At 44.5% G+C, this 23,224-nt stretch overlaps 1 protein-coding gene across 4 annotated transcripts; it reads right to left on the bottom strand.

The window, feature by feature from the left end:
* Positions 1 to 1,294: 1,294 nt before the first annotated feature.
* LOC119899713 (axin-2-like) lies at positions 1,295 to 18,941 on the bottom strand. Of its 4 annotated transcripts, none has more exons than XM_038714391.1 (11): positions 18,827 to 18,941; positions 16,267 to 17,204; positions 13,639 to 13,779; positions 10,767 to 10,869; positions 7,867 to 8,007; positions 6,872 to 7,293; positions 6,590 to 6,739; positions 6,259 to 6,492; positions 5,993 to 6,097; positions 5,260 to 5,385; positions 1,295 to 2,700 (listed from the first exon to the last, which is right to left on the bottom strand). In XM_038714391.1, the coding sequence occupies exons 2-11, from the start codon at positions 17,091 to 17,093 to the stop codon at positions 2,574 to 2,576; spliced, it is 2,376 nt and encodes a 791-aa protein (XP_038570319.1). In that variant the 5' UTR covers positions 17,094 to 17,204; positions 18,827 to 18,941; the 3' UTR covers positions 1,295 to 2,573. The 4 variants fall into 4 exon arrangements, with proteins under 4 accessions (XP_038570319.1, XP_038570317.1, XP_038570318.1 ...); XM_038714389.1 differs by having other exon boundaries at positions 18,660 to 18,907; XM_038714390.1 differs by lacking the exon at positions 18,827 to 18,941 and adding an exon at positions 18,101 to 18,322.
* Between the last annotated feature and the right edge of the window lie 4,283 nt (positions 18,942 to 23,224).

Below are 23,224 nucleotides of genomic sequence, written 5' to 3'. Positions count from 1 at the left end.
TCATTGCTCTTTAATAAGACCAATTAGCCCATGCCCCCATTTCCATGCTTAATGTACCTCATTTAAGTGCTGAATACAGAACGTGCACATTTAACCACTGAGGGGCCATAACACATCAAGAGGTTACAGGCTTTAGTGATTCCTGTTTACCAAATGAATTAACAGGTTGCATTCATGAATTTAAAGTTCAATTATTTTTTTTCAACAATGAGAAATGTTTTACAGGTCCAGCTGTTCAATTCACTTCTCCAACTTCAACCTACAATATGTGTTCACAGCGCTACGCTGTCTCTTTAATGGAGACGACTGTAACAACATTTTATGTTCATTACTGAGAGAGACATGAAGGTTATACAGAAGGCAGGTAACTGTCAAGAATAATTCCTGCGAGTATTTTAACCACAGGTTTCATATACTTGTCCTACTTAGCAAATTCTTTCATTTTCAGTGTATTTTCTTTAGTTTTAACATTATATTTACTTACATCGCTTTTTCAGCATTCCTGAAATATTAGCAGGCCCCAAGCCTGATTTTTTCAAAGATTATTTTTCGGGCTTTATGAAAACAACCTTTCTAAAATACAAGTGGCCAAAACACTCTAGTCCACTCTTGTCACCTCTTAATCAGGAACAAAATGCGGGAATGTTTGCTGTGAAATATGAACTGGTTGTCATATAAAAAGTTACCATGCTCACATTAGTGGTGCAGTGAAAGTACGTGAACATGGACATTGTGGATTATTGTGGACAATCATGAAATAAGCAATTCCAGGCACAACAGCTTTCATTTGAAAAATATAAAACTTTAATAAAGGCTACATCTCTCAATAATTACAATAATTATAGGTCCATGTAAATCTTTAAATGAAACTCTTTATATAATGTATAATTTACAGTTTAGATAGAATGAAACAAAACAAAACAAAAGGCCGTGGTGTAAAAACAAAACATGATTACAGGATATTATTAAAAGCATAAAAATATCTTTTCAACATAAAACCCTTCTGAAAACCAAGGGATATATATTAAAACCCTGAAACAGGGTAGCACATGGTATGGCATCCATGTAGGCACAGGTGCTGTACTCATTAAACACCAGCGATAGTGTGTGTGTGTGTGTGTGTGTGTGTGTGTGTGTGTGTGTGTGTATACTTTATGTGTGCATCACATGTGTCAGTATCCATACTTCAGAATGCATAATTACAATGTATACAGGAGCTCTGCTATATACGATGTTACTGTAACAACATTCAAAGGATATCGGAGCCATAATTCTTCAAAGTTCACTTTTTTTCTTTTTTGACAAGCTAGCTTCCCCGAGAAGTCGTTCTCAGTGACCCAAACCGGTTCTTGTTAGCACAAGTTATTTTGGTGTGTGGGCTGTAAACACTGCCATTATTAGATGGTACAACTTGTGCTTCAGGTCTCCTCTCTGTATGTATGTGTACCCCATCCCCCCACCCCACCCCCGTGCAATGCCTGGTTTACAAACAAAGGCACAACAAAAAAAGATTGAGCTCTGTTGCCGGACTGAGAGAAAAGAAGAGGAAGGGGGAGAACGAGGGAGAGGAAATACTAGTGTGACAAACTATCAGCAGCATATAAGACTGGGATTGACCATTAGGATAGTGGAGGGCGCCTCGGACAAGACCACTGCTAAGGTTGTTAGTATGGGTCAGACGGGGCTACAAGGCTATGGGAGGTGCTAGGCTAGTGTCACGTTCTTTGTGTAAAGTCAAAACAAACAAAAATAAACATGAAACAATCTCACCACAGTATTCTCCCAACATTCAAAGCAGCTTGCCCATTGGCTGGAAATAGGGAGGGGGAGGGACACAGGTTTAAGAAGAATTAGGAAGGGAGAACAGGGAAAGGAGTGGGTTGTTTTTTCAATAAATACTTAGTAAAAACTTTCAACTCATGACAAAAAGCATCTCTATATATAATACATGTATATATACATATACTGTATGCATGTATGTATATGCACATGTACAGACGTTTTTGTAACAATGTTGGGGTGGAACGTTAAGAGCAGGTTGGTGGCACTGTGTCTTCAGCGCCTGCTAGTCCGTTGCACGCAGCCAGGAAGCCGGTGTGAACGCACCATCAGTCTCTCATTACATCACAACAAAACAGTCATCTACATCTTCAGTGGTTATATTCAAGAAGAGGCGGGGTCTCCCCCCCACTGGCCTCCAATCATCATCATCATCATCATCATCATCATCATCATCATCATCATCATCATCATCCTTGTATTGGTCTTTTAAAGTCTCTAATGTCATTCCCTTGTGTTTCTAAGGCTGATTGGTTGATAAAGTCAGGGAGGGGCGGCACCTCCTCTGGGTTCCGCGTACTTCATTGGCTCGTCTTCCTTCAATCACTCCTCTTGTGCTGGATATATTAACTCTGTTTAGCTTAATATTAAGAAATATAAAAAAACAAAACAATAAAAACAGTCCAGAGTGTTTTCTGTTAATTACAAAGAGTCTCTTGCTCAAGTTTTTTAGGGACAGTTTAGCTTTTGGTTGGGCAGGGAAGGGCATCGGTTGGTTGGCAACAAAATGGTTTTTAGTCCATCCTCTCCACCTTGCCCAGGACCTTGCCCTCATACATGGGCAACACAGTGGCGTCCTCCCACACCTCCTCAAACACGGCACCACACTCAAACTCATCACTGGCTTTCTTGAAGTAGTACCTGAGGAGGACAAACAAAGCGACAGTCTGTGATTAGAAAATGCTGAGCGTAGGTGTACGTGAATAAAACAAAAAGACTGAACTCAAACGAAAACTGACAGAGTGGCAGCAGGAGTGCATCTGATACATTTCATCGTGTTTTAAACCGCTTTGAGGCACCTACACGACTACTTCCATATACAGGCTCGCGCACAACTCCCTTTAGTCCAAATCAAACACAAACACACACACTCTGAGAGCCAGAAATGGATCCTGCTCAAAACAACTTAGTCATAGCCTTCAATGCCATCCCTGCACACTTCAAAGGCAGAGCCTGACTCCACATCACACTGCTGCACAAACAGAGCTGAACCCTCCGTTTAAACACTCCCTGTGATAATTCAAGCTGCTAGAAACAGCCCGCTTTTGTGTGTGTGTGTGTGTGTGTGTGTGTGTGTTCATCCATGTGTGCTTGTCTCCTCGTCCACTTGTTCATCTTGACTGCTGGCCATTCTACAGATGCCTATCTGTCCTGCAAGGTCTTATTAAAGTTGAAGGGTTAATTAGAGGCTGTCTTAAGGCACCCACTCCTCTCTCTCTTCAGCAGCGCCCCCCTCCGTCTCGGTGTCTCCGTGGCTTCTAATTGTGCTGGCTGTCAAATGAAGGGCCTTTCTGTCACACAGGTTGACATTTCAGGTGCCTGAGAGTCTGCCTGTGACTGCAAGAGCACACTCCACTTGCCCATAAACACGCACATGCCCTATGTTTCTTTCTTACTTGCTGTCAGAGACACCCACAACATACACACACACTTCGGGAAGCTTTCCGATCACCAGCGGAGAACAGAGGATTTGGGGGGGGGGGCAGGTCTACCCTGCTCGGTGAGTGGGTGTGATAGGTCGGATGCAAGCCGAGCCTGAGGGGCTTTACCCTGGGAGGGGGGAGGGTGGTGACCGCTCAGACGGTCTCCTGGAGGTCACAGGTCGCCTAGCTAGCCCACTCTTCTTCTTCTCTCAAGCAGAGATAACTCCCAGGGTTAGCTTGGTCCCAGTGACTGTGAAGTCTCCTGGAGCTCCTAATGATTTCTCCTCTCTACTTTAAACCCAGCAAAAGATCAGCGGGAGGGGATTTAATGATAAGCTTTGTAATGGAAAAATGCCTCATTTTGCCCATGTGAGCCTGCGTTCAGAATACCAAAAAGAAGGAAAAGGGTGGGGGGGAGCGCTGTGTTTTATGAGCAATTGCTCAGTTTACAGTCATTCAAACAACACATGTAAGAAGGGGCGTAAAAAACATACACATACAGTTTTACTTTCCATGTTGATTGTAATTACACGCAAACGAAGGAGGACATTATGTTACCACAGCTGCAAGACGTTCTACTCAAGTGTGCAGGGATGTGACGGGGGGGGGGGGGGCTTTGTTTAATGATATGGCATTTCAGCAGAGTTTCCTTCTGTTTTCTGAGCTTTCCTGAGCAGGATTTAGCCTTTTCATCATCATTAGTAGAAACCAAATAAATGCATTACCCTTCTAAATTTAATTGGCTGGATTTATTTTTTTTTTTCAGAAGAAAATGCTATATTTTCACTCACAAATAGTTCAAAGTCGTCACTTTGTTTCAGAGAGACAGAAGGAGTCTTTCCATTGGAACATGTTTTATGTGGCAGGATTTTTCTCTCTTCGCAACATCTGGCACCAATATCGTCTGGCAGAGCCACGGCGTACTGTTCTCCACTGTACCGCTGCCATGTCCAAATTAACCAACTCCACACATTCTGCTGCCATTGAAGCCAGACGCTTCATCCCCACCTCCCCCTTCTCTTTCGCTCGCTGAAGAGTTATGGGATAGCAGGGGTGCAGTGACTTGTTTGCAGGCCTTCTTCTCTCTTGCCTAACAAGCAGATGTGGCAGTAACCTAATGTTGATGTCATGGGCATGCAGACCTCTTTTTTTGCGGCATAAAACCTACGCAGTACAATTACTTGAAAAAGCAAGCCTGGACATCCTGATTTAAATGTCTTCAAATTGATCAGCCATTATATTTTTAAAATACTTCATACATTATTTAAGAATTCCCCCTCTTCATCTGACTTTGACAGGAGGTATTCTTGCTGTGTTAACTGCTATCAGTCATCAACAGAAGAAGGTGCTTGCGGCACTTGATTTGAATGCCTGACGCAATAGCGTGGAGGAGGAATTTGAAGTCCCCGCAATGGTCTTTGTGCGCAACATAAAATGTCCCAGGCTTCAAAGCCATATTTATTAAGGCTGCCTTACCATGGAAATCAGTACCAGATGTGAGAAAAAATTCGCTCCAGAACCCCCTCCTCTCCCCTCTCTCTGTAAGCCCTGAATACAGTGGATCAGCCCAGTTTCTTTTCAACTATCTGGCTCTAGTGTTTCACACTCCCACACAGCAGGCAAGCATATACAAGTACAACAACAAATGCAAATACATCCACAGATAACTAACCCTGCTACAGCACCAACCCCATCCAAACAGGTGTGAATAAACACCAATAAGAGTATTTGCAAGTGTACTGTGATCTGTGTGCTGTTGTCAGTGGTTCATATTTACCGGTAGTTGCCTTTCTTGCTAAGCTGTTCCTTGAAGTGTCCCAGGGTGAGGCAGTGGGTCTTCATCATGCTGCGATAAGGAATCTCCTCACCGCAGAAGAAGTAGGTGACCACCAGCTCCTTTGACCTGAAAATGCAAAATAAAACTGGTTTTAAACAGCTGCACTTGTAGGAGAAGGGGTGAGATTGTTGAATGTAGACAAAGAATCTTTGGGGTATTGTATATTAAGTATGCCAACAGCTGGCTCACAGAGGGTCAACCAATTAAAACTAAAAGAGGCCTCACAGTCAGGTGGCTGTAGCTTAACATCAAACACCCAACCCATTCAACAACAAATGCATGAAGGGGGCAGATAAATTTGAGTTACCAGGGGCTACTTAACACATCTTTGTTGGGTTCCAGTGGTGAGTGTGTGAGACGGGTGGGTAGTTAGGATTCCGTATTAAAGCATGTTTAATCTTAAATGATTAAAAAGCGAGAGAAGAGGAGTTCAAAGACATAGCTATGCTGACTCACAACATCTCTCTTTGAAGGCAAGAGTGAAAAATCTGTGAGGAAGAGGGTGAAAATGCAGGCTTGGAGAGAAGGGAATGCTTGAAAAAGTGTTGAAGTGTATGAGAAATGAAATGTGGAAAGCAACTGAGAAAGAAATTAAGAAAAACTGAGCTATAGAAACAAAGACAGGATTGTGTCATGGATTCAGACAGAGAACAGTAAAAGAAGAGATCCGTACTCGTCTGCTTGGAGTCCAGGGCTGGCTAGAGGGCTGCCTCCCGTGGGGAAGGTAGCTGCTGGATGGCTCCTGTCTCTCTGAAGGCTGCTGGCTGCTGTTGAATGCCTGTCAAAATCACAGAGATCAATAATTAATTAATACTCACACCAATATGAAGAGAAAGCACTGGACACCATTTACAGTGTATTGTGATGTGGTCAATCAAATGTGGAAGATTGGTAATATGGGTTATTTGCAGTTTTGCTTATGTATCCATGTTTGCCTACCTCTGTTTCGGCGGTTTGGAAACCTCTTCTAGTCTGCGGCAGGCCTCCTCTAGCTGTGCCAGGGTATTGGGCGGGGGCATGGGTGGCATGGCCGGGTCCTGGATGAATGGGTGGCCTGGGTGGTGGCCACGGAGGTGAGCCCCACTGCCAATGCCGCCTCCACCCCAAGATGAATGAGTCCGGCTGGGAAGAGTCTTGGCGTCAAGTGGGTTGGACTTCTTTAGGCCTTGAGTGCTGTTAGGATATATAATATATAACATGAGCTGGGAACTCCAGACGCAAGAGGTCGGTGAGACTGCGGATGTTGTTGCGATTCGTGACAGAAACTTACCTGTGTGGCTTGTGCTTGCCCTGCCTCTCACTCTCTAGAATCCACTGCCAAACATTCTGAGAGCGGTCGGTGGCATCTAGGGGAAGACGTGGTGAAGACACGCCCTCATCAGTGGCCTTGACTGGCCGTCTGGACAAAGTGCTGCAGCGACTGGAGGAAGGAGAATGGGCAAGTTATGACCAGGATGGAGCACTGGGAAATTTGAAGGAATCAGAATACTAAGGGCTAATGTATAACACTGACTGATGACTGGTTTTAACACAGCTCAGAAGTTACACTTACGCAGGGGTAAAGTCAGAATAATTGGCGCCTCCTGGAGGGCAGAGGCACTGCACGCGCTGAGCCGCCTCGGCCTCGATCTGCTCCTTGGTCTTGGGTCCAGCATGGTGATGGTGGATGTAATGGTGGTGGATGTGCTTTGTGGACTGCCTGCCTGTCATCAGAACCTTGGCGGCCCCAGGATAAGCACCAAAGAAGGGCCCGTGGCCACAGGACACCAATTCACCTGTCCGATCTGGGGAGCTTGAGCGCGGTGAGTGCCGAACCACACCTGGTGACTGGCAGCCAGGTGTCTTCAGGACACGGGATAGGTGCTCGTCCAGGATAGCTTGGGGGTCTTCCTCGCATTGGCTGCCAGACGGGAGTAGAGGGTGATGGAGGGAAGTGCTGTTGGCGAGGTCGCCACTTTCCTCCCTTTCCTCCTCCTGGACAGACAAAGAAAAACAACATACGGCAATTGAAAAAACATTCACACAGTCACGTGGAAAGGCAGCGAGCAGAGGAATTCATGTCTCAACTTACACCAACTTATATCTATCATCCTCTGTAGTCAGTGAGAGCAAACGCCTGGATAACTTGATTTGAGTTTCCTTTTTGCCACACTGTTATCTTCGCTAACAGGCTTTGGGTGCACTTCATCTATAATGCAGAGTGTGCCTGTGCTTCACAAAGAGACTGGCACTACACATATTCAGCAAACGTGCCACTGGAGAGTAGCTAAGTGCTAACTATTTGAAGAAACTTCAAGTGTGCCTAGAAACATAAGTCTGAAAGTTCCTCCATATTGGAAGTAGTGGCGGACAAAGAGGAAAAGTAGTAGCTAAACCAAGACATACTTTCAAATCCCTTGGTCTTTTCCCTGTTCTTCGACATGCTAAAACTGGCATAAAGGCTTTTGTATAGCAATACCGAGTTAATGTGATACAAGTTAGAATTTCAAGTGGCGGTCATGCAAGATGTTGGTGGAATAGTAGGAACAGGTTTGTGTGCGTCTGTACCTCCTGGATCTGCTGCAGCCTCTCCTCCAATGAGCTCATTGTATCCTGCTCTCGTTTCAGCTTCTCCAGCCGGGCGATGAGTTGGGCAGCAAAGGCTGAGGGCTCAACAGGGGTCATCTCCTTAGGTAGCCGGTGTGTCCTCTGCAGGATAAACAACACAGGGGGAAGGACACTTCAATGTGTGTGCAAGTGTAACTGTGTAGTGTTTCGGATGGATGCAATATGTTGCATTAATCCACTGCCCTTGCCCTAATCCTATCTTGTTCCAAAAAGCCTGCTACTATTCCAAAAGGCCTAATCCAGATGCCCTTGCCCTCGAGCTAACCTGAACCTTCTCCGCCGCCCATCCCTCCTCAGATCTTCTCATGCCCAGTGCCCTTGGCAGTGCCAGGCTGCTGGGCGAGGGGGAGAGAAGGGGGTAGCGATGGCGGGGTAGCAGTTGGTCTCGCTCGGAGGGGAGGCCCCCTGCCTGCACCCTCTGTAGCCCGACCAAGCCATCAGCTAGGCAGCCTCTGAAGTCAGCACACTTCAAAGGGCCCTTGTCAAACATCAAACGCACACTAGGGGTGGGAGGGACACGCAGCTTTAAATCTCCGAATAAAAGCCAGATATCGACAGAGAAGAGAGTGAGGAGAGGAGAGGGGAAGAAAAAAGGGAGAGGGGGACAAAATTAACAGCATGAAAAAGGAGGAAGAGGATTGAGATGTGCGTTAGTGAAGTGGCAATGGTGGCAGAGAGAGAGCAAGACAGAGAAGGAGGGAAAAGAGGGAGGGAGAGGATAGAGGAGTCAAATACTGGGAAGATCTGAGGGGAAGTAGTAATTTATTTCCCGGCTGCATGCAGGGCAGCTCAGAGGTACTCTAGTCACATTATCCTCCTTTTTCTTTAACTATATGCGCCGGCTTCTCTCTCTCCCTTTCTTACTTTTTTGTTATTTGGCACACTGGCTTTCTTGATTTTGACTCTTTTTTTGTTGTTCCTCTCATCTCTTTGTAGACACGATGAAGGGAGGAAGAAGAAAGGAAAGCAGAGCTGCTGGCAAAGGAGCGCCAGCCCTGCACGGGGCCCCCGCTGCCTGGGGCTGGTGCATCATGGGAGACAGAGCCATCTCCAAATCAGGAGGGAGACATTAAAGGAGTGCAAGTGGGAAAGGAAAAGAGAGAGATTGAGAGAGAGAAAAGACAGAGGAAGAGAGAAAAAAGGGGGAACAGAACACTGTCAAATGCATGCATGCACAAACACACTCACTCACACACACAACTCTTCCACATACACATACCTGTGTTTGGATATGAAGACAAAAGAATTTCACATCTATTATTTCTTTTCTTGCCTCAAACAGACTCACCTCCTAACCTGTGTCAATCTGTTCTGACCCACTTCCTTCAACCTTCCTACAACAACTTCAGCAGGTCAACAAAATCTTGAATCCAAAGCACATACATGTATGACCCAAATACTAATGGGAACTGATATTAGGGTGGGAGTAGTGGAAAGGGGAATTGAATAGCGATGTGCCTCCTATTCATCTACTGGGATGTAAACTGTAGTTTTGGTAACCACTTCAAAGAGTAACCTTAATTTTGAATTTAATCATTACCTTTAACACTGTTGGGATGTCTATTATCCATGCTATAATCACAGCTATCATTGATGCATAACACATATTAAGCTGTGACGATTTGAGACATTCTACAGTTACTGAGATAGAATATAAAGATGACAACACAAGCTCAGTCAGGACAACTTTCATCAAAGACTGATATTGTTTATCAGGATACAGCCTCTGCTCCTCTCACGAACACACGTGGGCTCACACGCACAAACAGTGGCAAACGCAGAGATAGGTCGAGGACACGATGAAGTGAAGGTAACTCTAAGCTACTGCCGTATGTGCAACAAACCTAACTTTGTTGATACATCCATTAACGAGCATAACATGTAGACGGGGTTAATTGATCCTCTCTGTCCACGTCACTCATCCTCTATGTTATTAAAAGCACACTGAGCTAACGCTAGCTTGGCAAAGCTAGATGTACAACGAGCTAAATGAAAGCTGTCTGTAGCTGAGATTGCCATGTACCTTCAAACTGCACATGGTTGTGGAGTAGAGTGAAACACGCAGGGACAGAGGGAAGGAGGACAGAAGATAGCTGCCTTAAACTGCGTCTGTGTCGCTCTATCCGCACACAGCGACATGACGCCCAGAGCGCGACAGTGTGGCGGCGCATGTTAGCAAGTTTTATTCTATTCGGCCAAATTCATTCCTCAATGTGCTTCTGATAATGAGATATGCCCGATCGGCCAATACTTAGTGGATCGATATTTATTGTGCATCCCTATCAGATACAGCCTGAAAGGTGGAGCTGGGGTGGCGGTGGGTTATGAGCTTTGTGTAGGAAGCAGTGAGGACAGGGAGGTAGGCTACAGCAGCTTAAATAGGCGCCTTGTCTGGAATTTGCCAATAAATGTTAAGAGAGGAATCAGATGAGCTGTGGGCTGATGTGCTGCTGACGTTGGCTGCTATCACCTGATATGCTGGAATGAGTGGAGCTTGACTTCGTTGCCTGCCTGAACTAACGCTATTCTTGATTTTATATTTACAGCCCTACAGAAGCTACTGGGTTGGGGGAAGAAGGGGGGCTTGAAACAGCCGAAGAAGAAGTGAAGTGGTATGCAAATCCTGCCTTTTATTTACCCCGACTTTTATATGAAAACGAGCGAGGGAATGAAATATAGTATTCTGTCACAACATGAGCTCTGAAAAAATAAAATAAAGAGCAACTCCTCGAGGGAATCAGGACCCAGCTGTCTGTCAGCGTGTAAAAGTTTGAGTTTAGCAGATTACAAAAAAAGGAAACACTGAGAAAGGAAGTAGAACTTAAGGAAGTAGGACTTACAGGAAAGTGGGGTAGTGTTATCTGGCCATTGATCTTGACACTGCGATGCATCTCTCGCTGGAGCTGCTTCTTGGTGCCCAGCTTGTATGGAGGGATTCCATCTCTGCAAAAATAAAGACATTACTTGTTTACATTTGGTAAAAAGGAGAGTCAGAGACCACTTAAATGGCCCTTAATTCCAATTGATTTGATCTGTTATAACCAACTATCCAGTGGGTGTGATTTTGACAATTTACTGCTTCTCATCACGAAGGTTACAATACCTCCTCACAACTGTTGGTGCGTTAGCGCCATTAGCCAATCTTTGTGAAGAAAGAGCCCTTAGGAGGCAGTTCATCATTGAAGTGATCGACACAACACCACCCAGTAACCACCCACAAGGCACATTACAGCTAAATCAAAAGGCCGGAGAGCCCTTGAAGCCAAGGCAACAAAAACACACATAACAAAACACACCAGGACAATGGGAGAGATATGCTAAACATCTCACTGTGGGCTTCAAAAGAAGAGCCCCACTGATAAGATTACATCAGTCCATGTCAACTTTTACAGTGGTTGTTTAAAAAGCAGAAGAATTAGCGCTAACCTCAGTAGCTGGTCGGACTTGGAAACTTCAACAGGCTAAAGCAGGCTAGCAAATTCTCCTTAAGTGCTGCTGGCTTTGTAGCTCTGATATATTAATATGAAAATAGAGATTTAGCTAGAAATACCAGTAGTCTCTGGACAATTAAGCATTTATTCTGGGAATCGTATTCTCCATTTTTCATTCTGTGTCTGCTAGCTTTTCCAGTCAGCTGCCACTTAAGCTGGGCCAATTATCTTGGCCGTTTTGGCTGCTCAGAAGTGTCTGACCTAGCCCAAACGCTACTTTTTCTGCTGCCTCTTTGAAATCTCACACTCATGCACATATGCACCCGCTGCCATCTTCGTTTGGCAAGCGCTGTGCTGTGAGCCTCTGATCTCAGCAACATCAAAAGGCTGGTTTGTAAGATAAGGTAATGTTTGAAGTTGGTGCAGCAGCATTCCCCAGCGTCCAAGTAAATCCATAAATAAGATATAAGCAAAAAGAGAAAAAAATCCCCCCACCCTTTCTTCCACCCCTTCCCAAATCCTCTTCTTCTTGTTCTTTATCTGCGAAATGAGATTCAAATTTGCAGTGTGCCTTTTAACCACTGTAAAAGGACACACTAATCAAATTGTCTCCTCGAATGAGAGAGAAGGAAGCTGAGTTTTTTTTATTAAAATCAGTTAGGGGTGGAGAGAGAGGAGCGCTGCGGACATGGACAGGAGAGATCGCTGTGTCAAAGACCTTGGTGAGAACTATTTAAAGAATATGACTTTGACACATGACGCTGTTCAACAATTAATTTTTTTTTCTTTATTCTTCTGAACAAGTTCTGTAAGTCACATTTCAGAGTGACATTGTCAAGAAAAATCTGACAATTGAGCCAAGCTGACAATTTCACCCGTGTTGCAGCAAGCATCTTGTAAGTGGGGTCTACTACCAAAATCAATGCTTCACAAACTGTACCCTTGAGACTACAAGCCATCATCCCTCAAGGCACAGGAAGAAACACAGGAAACTCTTCAAAAGTAAAACTCAACAGCCCAGAGCAACTTGTGCGCTAAAAAGAACCCCGAACTTAGTGGCAAAACATCTTTCCCACATAAAGCTCGCCAACTTCCCTATCACTATGTTTTTATTAATCCAAACTGTTCCCACCCTGGAGAACCATGTGACGGCTGGGCGCTTTGTCCAGGTTGGGGAAGAGAAAACAGTGGTGGACTCTTTCATGGTTTCATGGGCCCTTACTTTATGGGGATCTCCTATTCAGTTGTGCAAGTCATTTTCAAAGCAGCCAGCCACCCTCTTATCCCCCTAAGCTCCCCTCACCTAACAATAGGCTGAAAGCGATTCAGTTAAGCCCTTTATGCTCCATGCACTTTATTTTCTCACTCCCCTGCACTTCGAGCCTATCCACTCCTGCTATTGGCTCTGGAGGGTGGAGGAAAGGAGCTGTGGATGGTTGGGTGGGTGGAGGTGATTTTTTTAGGGGGTGCCCTAGTCTGGCCAGGGGGAGTTCCTCATGCCTCGTCCCAAGGTCTAGAAATGAGTAACCCCTGTGAAAGCCTCACAGACACATGATCTCAGCACGCCGCAGAGGCCAGTGGCAGGAAACCGACCCACCATGTGAGTAAGCCTCCTTTCATTTGGTGCCAACATTTTTCAATGAGTTTGTCTTGAGGCCCGAATGGCCATTTCCCTCCCCCTCTCCTCCAGCTCTTCAAAGGGAAAAAGCGATTAGATAATATGAAAAAAACAAGTCTGTTGTGGCAGAAGGGTGGGTGGGATGGATACATTTCAACTTTGAGGAAAATGAGGCAACGCCCCCACCCACATCAAGACGTCCTCATTCCCCCCCCTTCTCTCCAGCCTGTAACGCATCAGAATAAACTTCAAAAGGTCTTCAGACATAATGACTTTCCCAGAGTTATCTCCCTGGAGGCCACAGTAACAACTACACATTAATAGAATTACCTGGAGTCAATCATAGAGGATAATTAAAATGCATTACGGACCATTATTTCGCAACAGTGCAGTCCCCTGGCCCCAAGAAAAGCTGAGTCTGTTGAACTACAAGGCTAAATATTTTTCTTCACACCCCGAGACTTTTTCCTGGAAAGGTGTTGACTGAACTCTGGACCAGGCACATGTAGATACTAGGGAAACAATAAATCCACAGAGCTGTGGCCAGGGTCAATTAAATGGAAATGAGCGTTTTGAAGTTGCAACATTATCTCAAGAGCAAGCTGCGCTGAAATAAAAATGACAGACCAACTTTTGATTTCAGCAAGAACTGAAGACACTTACACGCTACTGTCCGTCATGGACATAGAATCATCTGTCATGGCATCACTGGAGATCTCACTGTCGTTGGCACTGGTGGCAGGGGCAAAAATGTAGCCGGAGTTGACAAAGTAGGGGCTGGCAGGGTCTCCTCGACGGTGGGACCTGCGAAAGACCCAGGAAAACATTTGCTAAGTTCTAATGGGATGTCTTTCGAGATTGTGGTGTGAAGTGAAGACAGTGGAGAATGCGACACAGTTGGGTAAAGTTTATTTGCTCCGTGTTTCCTGTTGTTTATTTTATCGGATTTTAAAAGCAAACGTGACAGCTTGGAGTTTGTTTTATGACATTCTCTGCAGATTTCTGTGATTAGAGTCACTTTGGGTTCCGAAGAATGTGACAAAACAGTATTAGAGATGAAGGAATGAGTTCTCTTTTTCTTTTACTCTCTTTTTCCTGTCCTTCCTCCCTAGTATACAGGGGTTGTGTTTGATGGGTGATGGCTGGAGTGGGTGACGTGAGCTGTGTGAATGAACAACAGCATTTCCCATCTTTTTCTCTCTTTTACTATCCCTCCACCCTTATGTTTGGGCCAGGCCCATACTCCTCTACTTTTTCACTCAGAAACTGCACTCTCTCTTTCCTTGGAGTGTTTTCCCCTCTTTGCTCTCCCACTTCTATCTCTCCCTCTCTCTATCACCCAGTCTGGGGCCCCTCCTTTACCCACTCTCCCCTGCTTTCTTTCTAAAGTCTTTCTCTGTCTTTCTACTCTCTCCTGCTGTGTTGCATTCCTGTTTCAGTAGTGAAGGGGGTGGACAAGGAAGAGGGAGGGATGAAGAGGAAGGGGGAACTTGAGCTTTAAAGAGGGAGGGAGAGGGAGAGATGGAAAGGGGGAAGGAGGGCCCCTTTCTTTATGAGAATGCCTTCTGCCGGGAGTGCTGAGAGGAGAACCCCAGCATGACTAAAGCCGTAGGCCCCAAGCACAAACCTGACCTTTGGAAGGTCCGCGCAAAGAGTCAGGTATTTAGCACAGCTGGGCTCTCTGCACCCCCTCTCTTTCTCCATCTCTTTTCTTTCTTTCATGATCCCCACTTCCTGTCTTTTCCCCTTCCCCTCCTCTTGTCTTTCCCTGTCTCTCTCCAAAGCATGCTTAGTCTCTGTCAGGCAGATTTTTTTTTCAAATAGGGGAGATAAAAGTGCTGGATAGAAAAGAAAGAGGAAGGAAAACACTGAGACACACACACAATCCATGGCAAAGTGGGATTGGTGGTTGAAGCTGCGGAACTGAGCTGAGGATGTTTTGTTGTTGTGTTTTTCTATCACTTTGGAGTTTGAGTATTGGAGGTTTCTCAAAACAGGGGGGGGGAGGAATCCGTGCAGTGGCAAAATTAGTTCCACATGTTTGAGATGGAAATTGGTTGACCTAAAGAGATGGTGAGGGGCAAGGGGAAGAGGGGAGAGTGCGGGTGACGGAAGAGAGAAAGAGGGGGCTATTTCCCTCCCGCTTTTCTTTTTAGTGAAAAACAAGAATGCAGGGGATCACACCAGGAAACCAGGAGTTGCCCACATGTCAACAAACCGTGTGCCTATTGGTTCATAACTCAACATGGCCACTTTCAAGGAAACGAGTAACTGCACTGTGATGTTATCTGACATGTGCTAACATGAAGGATAAAATCCTCAAGGGAGTGTTTAAGATGAGTTATTAGACTTGATCAATTAATTATTACACTGTTAAATTTTAAGCCGGAGACAATTTCTAGTCTCATTTACATTTAGTTAACTTGACAGGGAAAGCATGGATCATCTATAAATTGCACCTTTCCCTGCCAAACCCAAGTATCAAGATATTGTCAAACCTCGAAGTAACAATTTCATCCAGATGTGAGGACAAAGTAGCTGAGTGAAAAACTTTTTAAATTCCCTTTGATGCAGACTCATGCATAAAATCCAGTTTTTGAAAATGTTCCTGGCTTGAAAAGATTTCAGCTGTTGGACAATGTGTGGGATGAGCTCTTAAGATAAAAGCTCAAATGTTTTCCACTAAGAGTTCTGCTTTCATCTCTGACCAAGAGAACAATATCCCCATTTGGCACATGATTGACTGCACACATTCTTTTAACTCTGTATTAGCATTTGTTTGGGTTAGGGAGATTTTGTCAATACAATAACTATATGGCTTAGTGAGTAGAAAAAAAGAGAAATACAGCATAACTTTACAACAGCACTGTTTCATGCAGCTGTAACAGTCATAAGGCTTGGTGTCTGAATTTGTGCCTGAACCGGAGGAAGGGTTTCAAAGCACAGGAAACTTGAGCAAGCCAGCAGAGGGCTGCCTGCAAGACACCATTTACTTAAAAGGAAGGCTCAGATCCATTGATGTTTTGTACCCACCCCACCCCTCCAACCCCTTGACTAACTGCAAGGCAGGAGGGCACAAATATACAGACATGTTCCTCTGAGACCCTTTGATCAAGTGCCTTTATCTCTCTCTTAGGCATTTGTGAAATAACTGCCAACTGCTACATATTCACTGTGGTTTAACTAATGAAGGAATGATGATCACGGGGAGAACAAGCAATACTAAAAACATCAACACGCACTAAGATGTAATAACACAAACATGCATGCTCTGGGTGAGAGCGCTCTTACCTGCAACTATTCTCCAGCACTTCAGCTGCTGTCCGGATGGTAGCAGTAGCCCTCAGGGTTTTCGCAGACAGTCCAACCACAGACCCTAACGTTTTTGCCTTCATGTCATTACAACTCCACTCCTCTTCCTCCATGAGAGGTGGAAGGTATCCGCACATCAGCTTGAGGCTGCCGAGACCGCCGTGGTTCATGTAGGACGCGTTCTCGCAACCGGTGCGCACGTATTCGAGGTATATGTCAGAGGTCAAAAACATCTGGTATGCATTCTCTTCCATGTTGGACTGAATTTCCGTCTGTGCCTGGTCAAACATGGCAGAGTCTATTTGTTGTTTCTTAATACTATCCCGTATGAAGGTCTTGGTGGCGGGTTTCAGCTGCTTGGCGACAATGCTGTTGTTCTCGATGTACCGCTTAAAAATAACTTTGGCAACTCGCAACGTTTTGGTATCCTTTAAGTCCATTTGCCTGAAGCCGTTGCAGGCGAACCAAAAGTCCAAAGTGTCCACGCAATTCTCACGCTCCAAAAAGGTCCTGAAGAGGTGAGCGCCGTCTTGGTCGCCCAGGAGAAAATGCAGAGACTTTGTCCACCGGACTAGGGGCGAGTCCGGGGACGCGCTGCCCTCTGGCTCCCCGAGACCATCCTCGTTCCTCCGCGGTGTGGAGCCGGGAGGCGCGGCGACGGTATCTTTAACCTTGCTCAGGGCTCTCATTTTGGCAGATCTGCTGGCGTTGTAGCATGACGCCTCTCCCTCCTCCCCCGGTACCGGAGGACGAGGAGCATCTTCTCGGAAGCTACTGCTGATGTGCTCCGTAAGCGCCCTGCTCATGGCTCCAGCTCCGGTTGCCGCGTGAGAGTGCCGTCGTGCCTCCACTGAGCTCCTGCCTAATCCTCCTCACTCTCTAAAAGCAGCGGGGGAGCTTCTCAGCTCCTCTTCACTCTGAAACACAAAGTATTGATCTAATCAAAGCCAGATCCTGCTGAACTTCAAAGAAAGACATCAAGTAAACAGTCCCTTTCAAAAAGCCTCACCGGGTTCACAGAGAAAGTAAATATGAAAGGCTTTGTTTCGTTCCATTTATCTATTTATAATCTAAATGAGAGATCAACTGCAACCTACATTCCCAACGTGCCTTCATCTGTCACATCAAAAACATTTTACAAGAATAATCATCTCACAAAGCCTCACTCTTAACCAAAACCGCATTTTCACAACTGTGGCTTACACGTGTTTTCCTAACGAGTCCATGTCACAGGCTTCAACTCCAATTAATTCCCAATCTGTTTCGGACGAGCATACCCTACCCCTGTCTGCATCACACACACAGACTCGTTCCCACTCGGAGCTCACACTTGTCCTCACCGTCCCAGAAATGTACAGATGAGTGGAAATGCATCTAATCTGCACCACAATGACCTTAAACGTTGTAATGTAGCCTACGAGGGGTAAAAAGCCCCGCGGGAAAAGGCAGTCGCTCATGCGTAAATGTAAGCGATCAATCGCCTTAATGTCTGCCCAAGAAGGCTATTACAGCACATTATTAGAGCCACAGCCCCGGCAACGTGTCTGAACTACCAACACGCCAGAAAGACTTGATATATTTGGAGTAAAACCTCATTCAAAAGCTGAGTGTTTTTATTCGGAGCCTCAGCGCCAAATCTAACTTATTACCTTAAACGATACGCAGATAAAACCACATTTAAACTGTGTGGTTGGCTGTTACAATCGATACACAATTATTCATACGGTCTTAACAGGCTGTGTAAATCCACAGCATAATGTAACCGATTCTAAAATCCAATGTAAGACTGAACAAATGTACTAAAACAACATACCATCGCAGAGTAGATCCGCTCGGATCGTTAAAAGTTGATGAATTACTCCCTTTAGAGTGGAGTCTAATACAGTCCAAAACTCTCCAAACAGTAATCCAGCAGAAAAGGCGACGACGGACTATTTAAAGCCTGTGCCGTGCCACATGTGTTATACCTCGCTGCAAAACAATTGCTGTAGTTTGCTGTACCCTGTCCCATTCAACAACTGACCTCAGAGTAGGCAGGCTCAGTCCCTATGTAGATCACTGGGGGTGTCAAAATCTGGAGGAGGTAAAAGAGGAGGTGGAGGGGGGGCTCTGATTGAAGAATACATCCCACTTTTTTCCCAGCTAGAAGACGTTACCACCCGACAAATATTCGGTTTTTATCTGGGCTACACGCGCGCGCGCGCGCACACACACACACACACACACACACACATAAGCTTCTTATCTATCTCACCGTATTTCTCGCCCACAAACAAGAAACATAGCCCGCATTTCTAAACTTCAAAGCTCAGCAGCAGCACATCAAAGCGGCCAAGAGAGGGGGCCTGTGGAACAGCTTTCCTACAACTTACCATCCATGTACCCGAGTAGCCTGCCTTTTTTTGAAAACGTGAAAGTAAAGTAGTCCAACAACAGTGTCTATATCTGCCCCGGCGACGTTCCCTGTCCTGTAATGTAAATTCTCATTGGATAGTTTTAATGCAGCCGCAAATAAACGAGAAAAGCGTTTTTGCCTCACTTTTCTGCCCAGGTACTGTTTCAAGGAGTCATAGCAGGCGGCAGAAATCCTCCGGGCTGTGTCTAAACCGACTGGGCTGAAGGTTTAACTGCGGACTTCAAAGTAAAGAACCGCTGGCATGGTCCCGGAAGGTACATAAAAACACAGCGTCTCAGCGTTTCTCCAACCAATGACATAAAACAAAATAAAATGAACTAGAATAAAGATAAAACAATAGAAGCAGCTGCAAATGTCCTCATATCTTCAGTTCAATACGTTCGTGTTGGCAAACTAGTGCGTTTAGACGCTCATTAACGTTTAATAAACTTTTCTAGACCTGGAAAGGATTTACATGTTTTCCAGGACCTTATCAAAGAGAGACAATCTAGAGCCAAGTCCCCGAGGCTTTGGAGCGTCAGAAGTAAGTGATCTACCGCGCCAATAGCATTACTGTTACAGTCCGTCTGTTACTACACAAAGTTTCTACAGAAACACAAAGCAAACAAAAGCGACACTTTTGTTGCCTTTGGCCTCAAGTGAGTTTACTCTGTTCACCTAACTGAGGAGAAGCCATTTAGGGTTTACATTTCAATCTTTTTCCAGTTAATGGTGGTGTTGTACAGCCAGATATAGCTTCATTATTTCTATATTGGTTATTGTATAGGAAGTTAGGTGCATTGTCCTCATGTAATTATAGTAATATCCCTTATAATTACAGAGTCACTAGAGTAAGGGGATTGAGGGGAGTTCTGTGGTTCATAAATATGTATATATATATATATATATATATATATATATATATATATATATTCCACAATGATTTAAAACAAGTTATAACCTTGATTTGATAATCCTATAGAGTGTAACTGTCAAATAATTTACATATTAGTCACAGGCTTTTAACCACAAAGATGTCAACCTAACACACTTGCCAGTTCCACATTCAAGGAAAATGGCACAGCATGACATTTTGATTGAAATTGGACAGAGAGCAAAGGCAAGAGCTGTTCTCTAGTCTTTTAATTCACATGACTTCCCTAATGTCATTGTGACAGAATCTTAAAGAGTGGGTTAGACAGTGATCCAATCCCATGGTACTTCAAAGGCTATATTGTCCCTTTGATGTTGGAAATCAACTTTAAAGGAGAATATAATTATATAAGTCAGATGATTCAAATTCACAAAACTCTCATGATGGTACAGGACAAGGAAACTAATGAAATCCAACTTCTCTGAGGTCCCCAAGTGGTGATTAATTCATGTTGAGTTATACATAGATAAATAAGCATGCTGTGTAGCAGTTCCCATGTGGATGTCAGTATCTTTGTCCATTTGTCCAAATCTTTACATTCGGCCACATGGTTTAGGCTGACATGTAATGTCATCCAGTCTGGATCCAGCATGGATTGGCACTGTTGATTGCTGAGTAAGAATATTCAGGGACCATAGAACCATATTATTTTCAATTTAGATGCACAATATTTTCTCACTGCATCCTGCAGCCACACTGGATACATATTTCCAACTTGTACATTTTACTTCTGACATATGCTTTGGAGTAATTTTAACATAACCCAGCTTTCTTACAAATGTGCGCAATAGCAAGCGTTTCTTGATTTCTTGGTAAAGCAGAGTAGTCCAGTTGATTACATTGACATCCTGCCAGCCACTTCCTGCGTGCTGTGAGCTTGTCTGATGATTGAGTCCAGCTTATTTCAAATGTAATCTTTTAAGACATTTTTACTGCAAGGTGTTATCACAAAGCTGCGTGATAGCAGACAGTACAGTCTCTTTCTCTGCCTGTCTGTCTCTGTTTGTGTGCATGTGTGTGTGACAGTGTGAATATGAAGAGGTCATTCATAGCCACTGTTTATACTGGAGGGCTCTGTAAAACAAACATTGCTGCCACAAATCCAAACAGTCCAGCACCCAAAATGCACAAAAAGCTTCCAACACTCCGCGATGGGAAGTGCCCGCTGTCTGCGAGATGGAACACGAAATAACAAAATGTGTCAGCAGGGTTGGCACCGTGACGATCAAGGGGCAGTTCAGCGAGGCCCAAATTAAAGCCATGAAATGTGTAGCTATAGTGTTATCGACGCGCAAAGTTCTTTAAAGCCTGCTTTGAAATAAGAGTGGAGATATAGAGGGGTTATAAAATGTAATTTTTGAAGTGCAGGACAATCTTGAAAGTGGGATACTTCACATTGGGGATAAGATGAAATCTTCACTCAAATTAAATTAGGCTGCACATGTCACTGCAAAAGAAAAAAAGTCCACAGACAGTTTAATTTTTGCTGACAGACAAGAAGCTTCATCCATGCTTTGCTCAGTCTGCTTTAAATGACATGTAAAGTTCAGGCTATTCCGCCATTCAGGATGTGTTTTTTTCATGCATTTCGACAAACAGAACTGCCACGATCGCCATAGATGCAGCCAAAAATACAAGCTGCTGTCTTTTTGAATTAATTTGAGAAGTGTCACGAGACGCTAAACCAATGAGACCACACCTGTTGACCCTTGAATGCCCATTCTTGTGTTTAGCAGTGACAAAAGAGAGAGGGTGCTGTAAAGTAGCCACAAGAAGCCTCTTTTTGATGTTGACCCTGCCCTGACCCCTTTGTTGAGGCCCTAACCATTTCACAGGAAGATCCAAACGCTTTAAAAGCACAATACAGGACGAGAGTGCTGCCACTGACATGCTATGAAGCCCCAATAAAACAGGGTGACCTGGAGGCTAATTGAGAGCTCGTGGTTGAGAAGAAATTAAAGGCATCTGGTATAGCACCACAGGTTGCAAATGAAGCTACTCTTTAATTAGAGCCTGCATTAAAGGCAAGGAGAAAGTATGCATTTCACTGCTGTCAGTACAGGTGTCGCATCAGGATTTATGGGAACAGACAGAGGACTTTAATTATAGTAGTGTGTAGGAACGGTTTGTTTTCTTTCTTTCTTTCTGTTAGTACTGTACTGCAGAAGTCTTTGATGGTGTATCATTAGTTGCATCAGTCAAACAGGAGGCCTGTGTTCTCCCCTTTTTGTCGCTTTTTCCGAAGAACTTCTGGATTTGCATCATATTGCAGCCCACAGTATATGTTCCCACAATGTGAACAATAAATTCTGTACAGCACATTTTATCACCCTTCCCTCCGCTCAAATTGTATACTTGTGCTAAAATAGCAGAGAAAAACAGAGGAGAGGGTGGCTAATTGCAAATAACCCAATATTTGGGAGTTCAAAGGCTGTGGTGGGTTTGAGTGATAATTTTGGCTGAAGCATCACCATAAACACTAATAAAATTAAGTGCGTCGGAGGGAGGAGGGGGCGTGGCCAGGCGTCCCTTTGAACAGATCCTGTGATCAGTTCCCCCTCTCAATTAGCGTATTGTCCACTTGTCCTTTCAGCTGGGAGGGAGGGGGCAGTCTCCCCCCTAGCTTCCCTTTGAAGTGATTATCCCTTTATCTCAAGCCTGAGCGAGGAATATCTTGGGGGACAATGGCAAATTAAAGCCCATATGGAGAGAAGCGTGAATGTCTGTTTGTAGGCTCAGAGAGAAATGGGGGGGGGGTTAGAGAAATAAATAGAGTAGGAGAGAGAGAGAGGAACAGAGTGGCAAATAGCATCATTCTGTTTGCATGAGCTGAAGGATGAGTGGTAGATGTCAACACTCATCCAAAAAAGTAATTTAGGGCTCGTGCCTGAGTTGACACTTGTAGCGGAGTGACTAGAAGAGCTAAAGGAAAGAATAAGAAGGGGGGGTATCTGTTATGACAGATGGAGAAAGACGGAAAGGGAGGAACGGAGAGATAGAAGGATGAGCAAGAAGAAGGGAGAGGAGTGCAGTTGTCAGCAGAATCAGATGGCGGTCAGGCAGACAGGCTTGAAGAAGATACAATTAAAGTGTGGAGTTAAGACGGGCTTTGAAGTTGGACATGGTGCATAACACCCTTAAAGTTTGAGAAGCCAGCCATTCATCCGCTTGTTATGGCTTGTTAAGACCATTCATTTTAAAAGGCCCAATTTGAGAAAATAAACTTTAATTTCAACTTTGGGAAAAGTCTAAATAAATCAAGAGTGACAACAATCAGGTAATGGTTTTCAACAAGGTTAAAAATAAATAAATCAACAGAACAACCTGAATGGTCATCTTTTCAAACATGGGTGATGGATTTGCTAAACAAGGTGTGGGGGTGCAAGTGAGCACTGAGGATGAATAATTACTTTCTCTTCCCACTCACCCTCTTTTTTCTCACAATCCTGTTTTTCGGTGGCTTAAAAGTTTAATAATGTATAGAAACAATGCCTCTGATGCTTGGCCTAATCCGTTTTGGCTTGGCAAACCTTTGTGGTAACCAAAACCCTATCTGATGTGAGCAAATGTTTGCCAAGCTAGCATGTGCAGACAGAGTGTGTGTCTGT

The sequence above is a fragment of the Micropterus salmoides genome, unplaced genomic scaffold (genome assembly GCF_014851395.1).
Source record: "Micropterus salmoides isolate LMB-PRFRI ecotype aquatic unplaced genomic scaffold, ASM1485139v1 Ms_hic_scaffold_12, whole genome shotgun sequence".
In the NCBI taxonomy this organism is placed as follows: Eukaryota; Metazoa; Chordata; class Actinopteri; order Centrarchiformes; family Centrarchidae; genus Micropterus; species Micropterus salmoides.
This window is presented reverse-complemented; position numbering and strand designations above follow the sequence as displayed.

What these genes read in the sequence shown, in the direction of transcription:
- LOC119899713 (XM_038714391.1), bottom strand. Translation starts at nt 17,093, where the DNA reads ATGAGCAGGGCGCTTACGGAGCACATCAGCAGTAGCTTCCGAGAAGAT. An exon ending in GTGCTGGAGAATAGTTGCAG is followed by an intron (nt 13,780 to 16,266) that starts GTAAGAGCGCTC and finishes GGTCTTTCGCAG; the next exon opens with GTCCCACCGTCGAGGAGACC. An exon ending in TATTCTGACTTTACCCCTGC is followed by an intron (nt 6,740 to 6,871) that starts GTAAGTGTAACT and finishes TCCTTCCTCCAG; the next exon opens with TCGCTGCAGCACTTTGTCCA.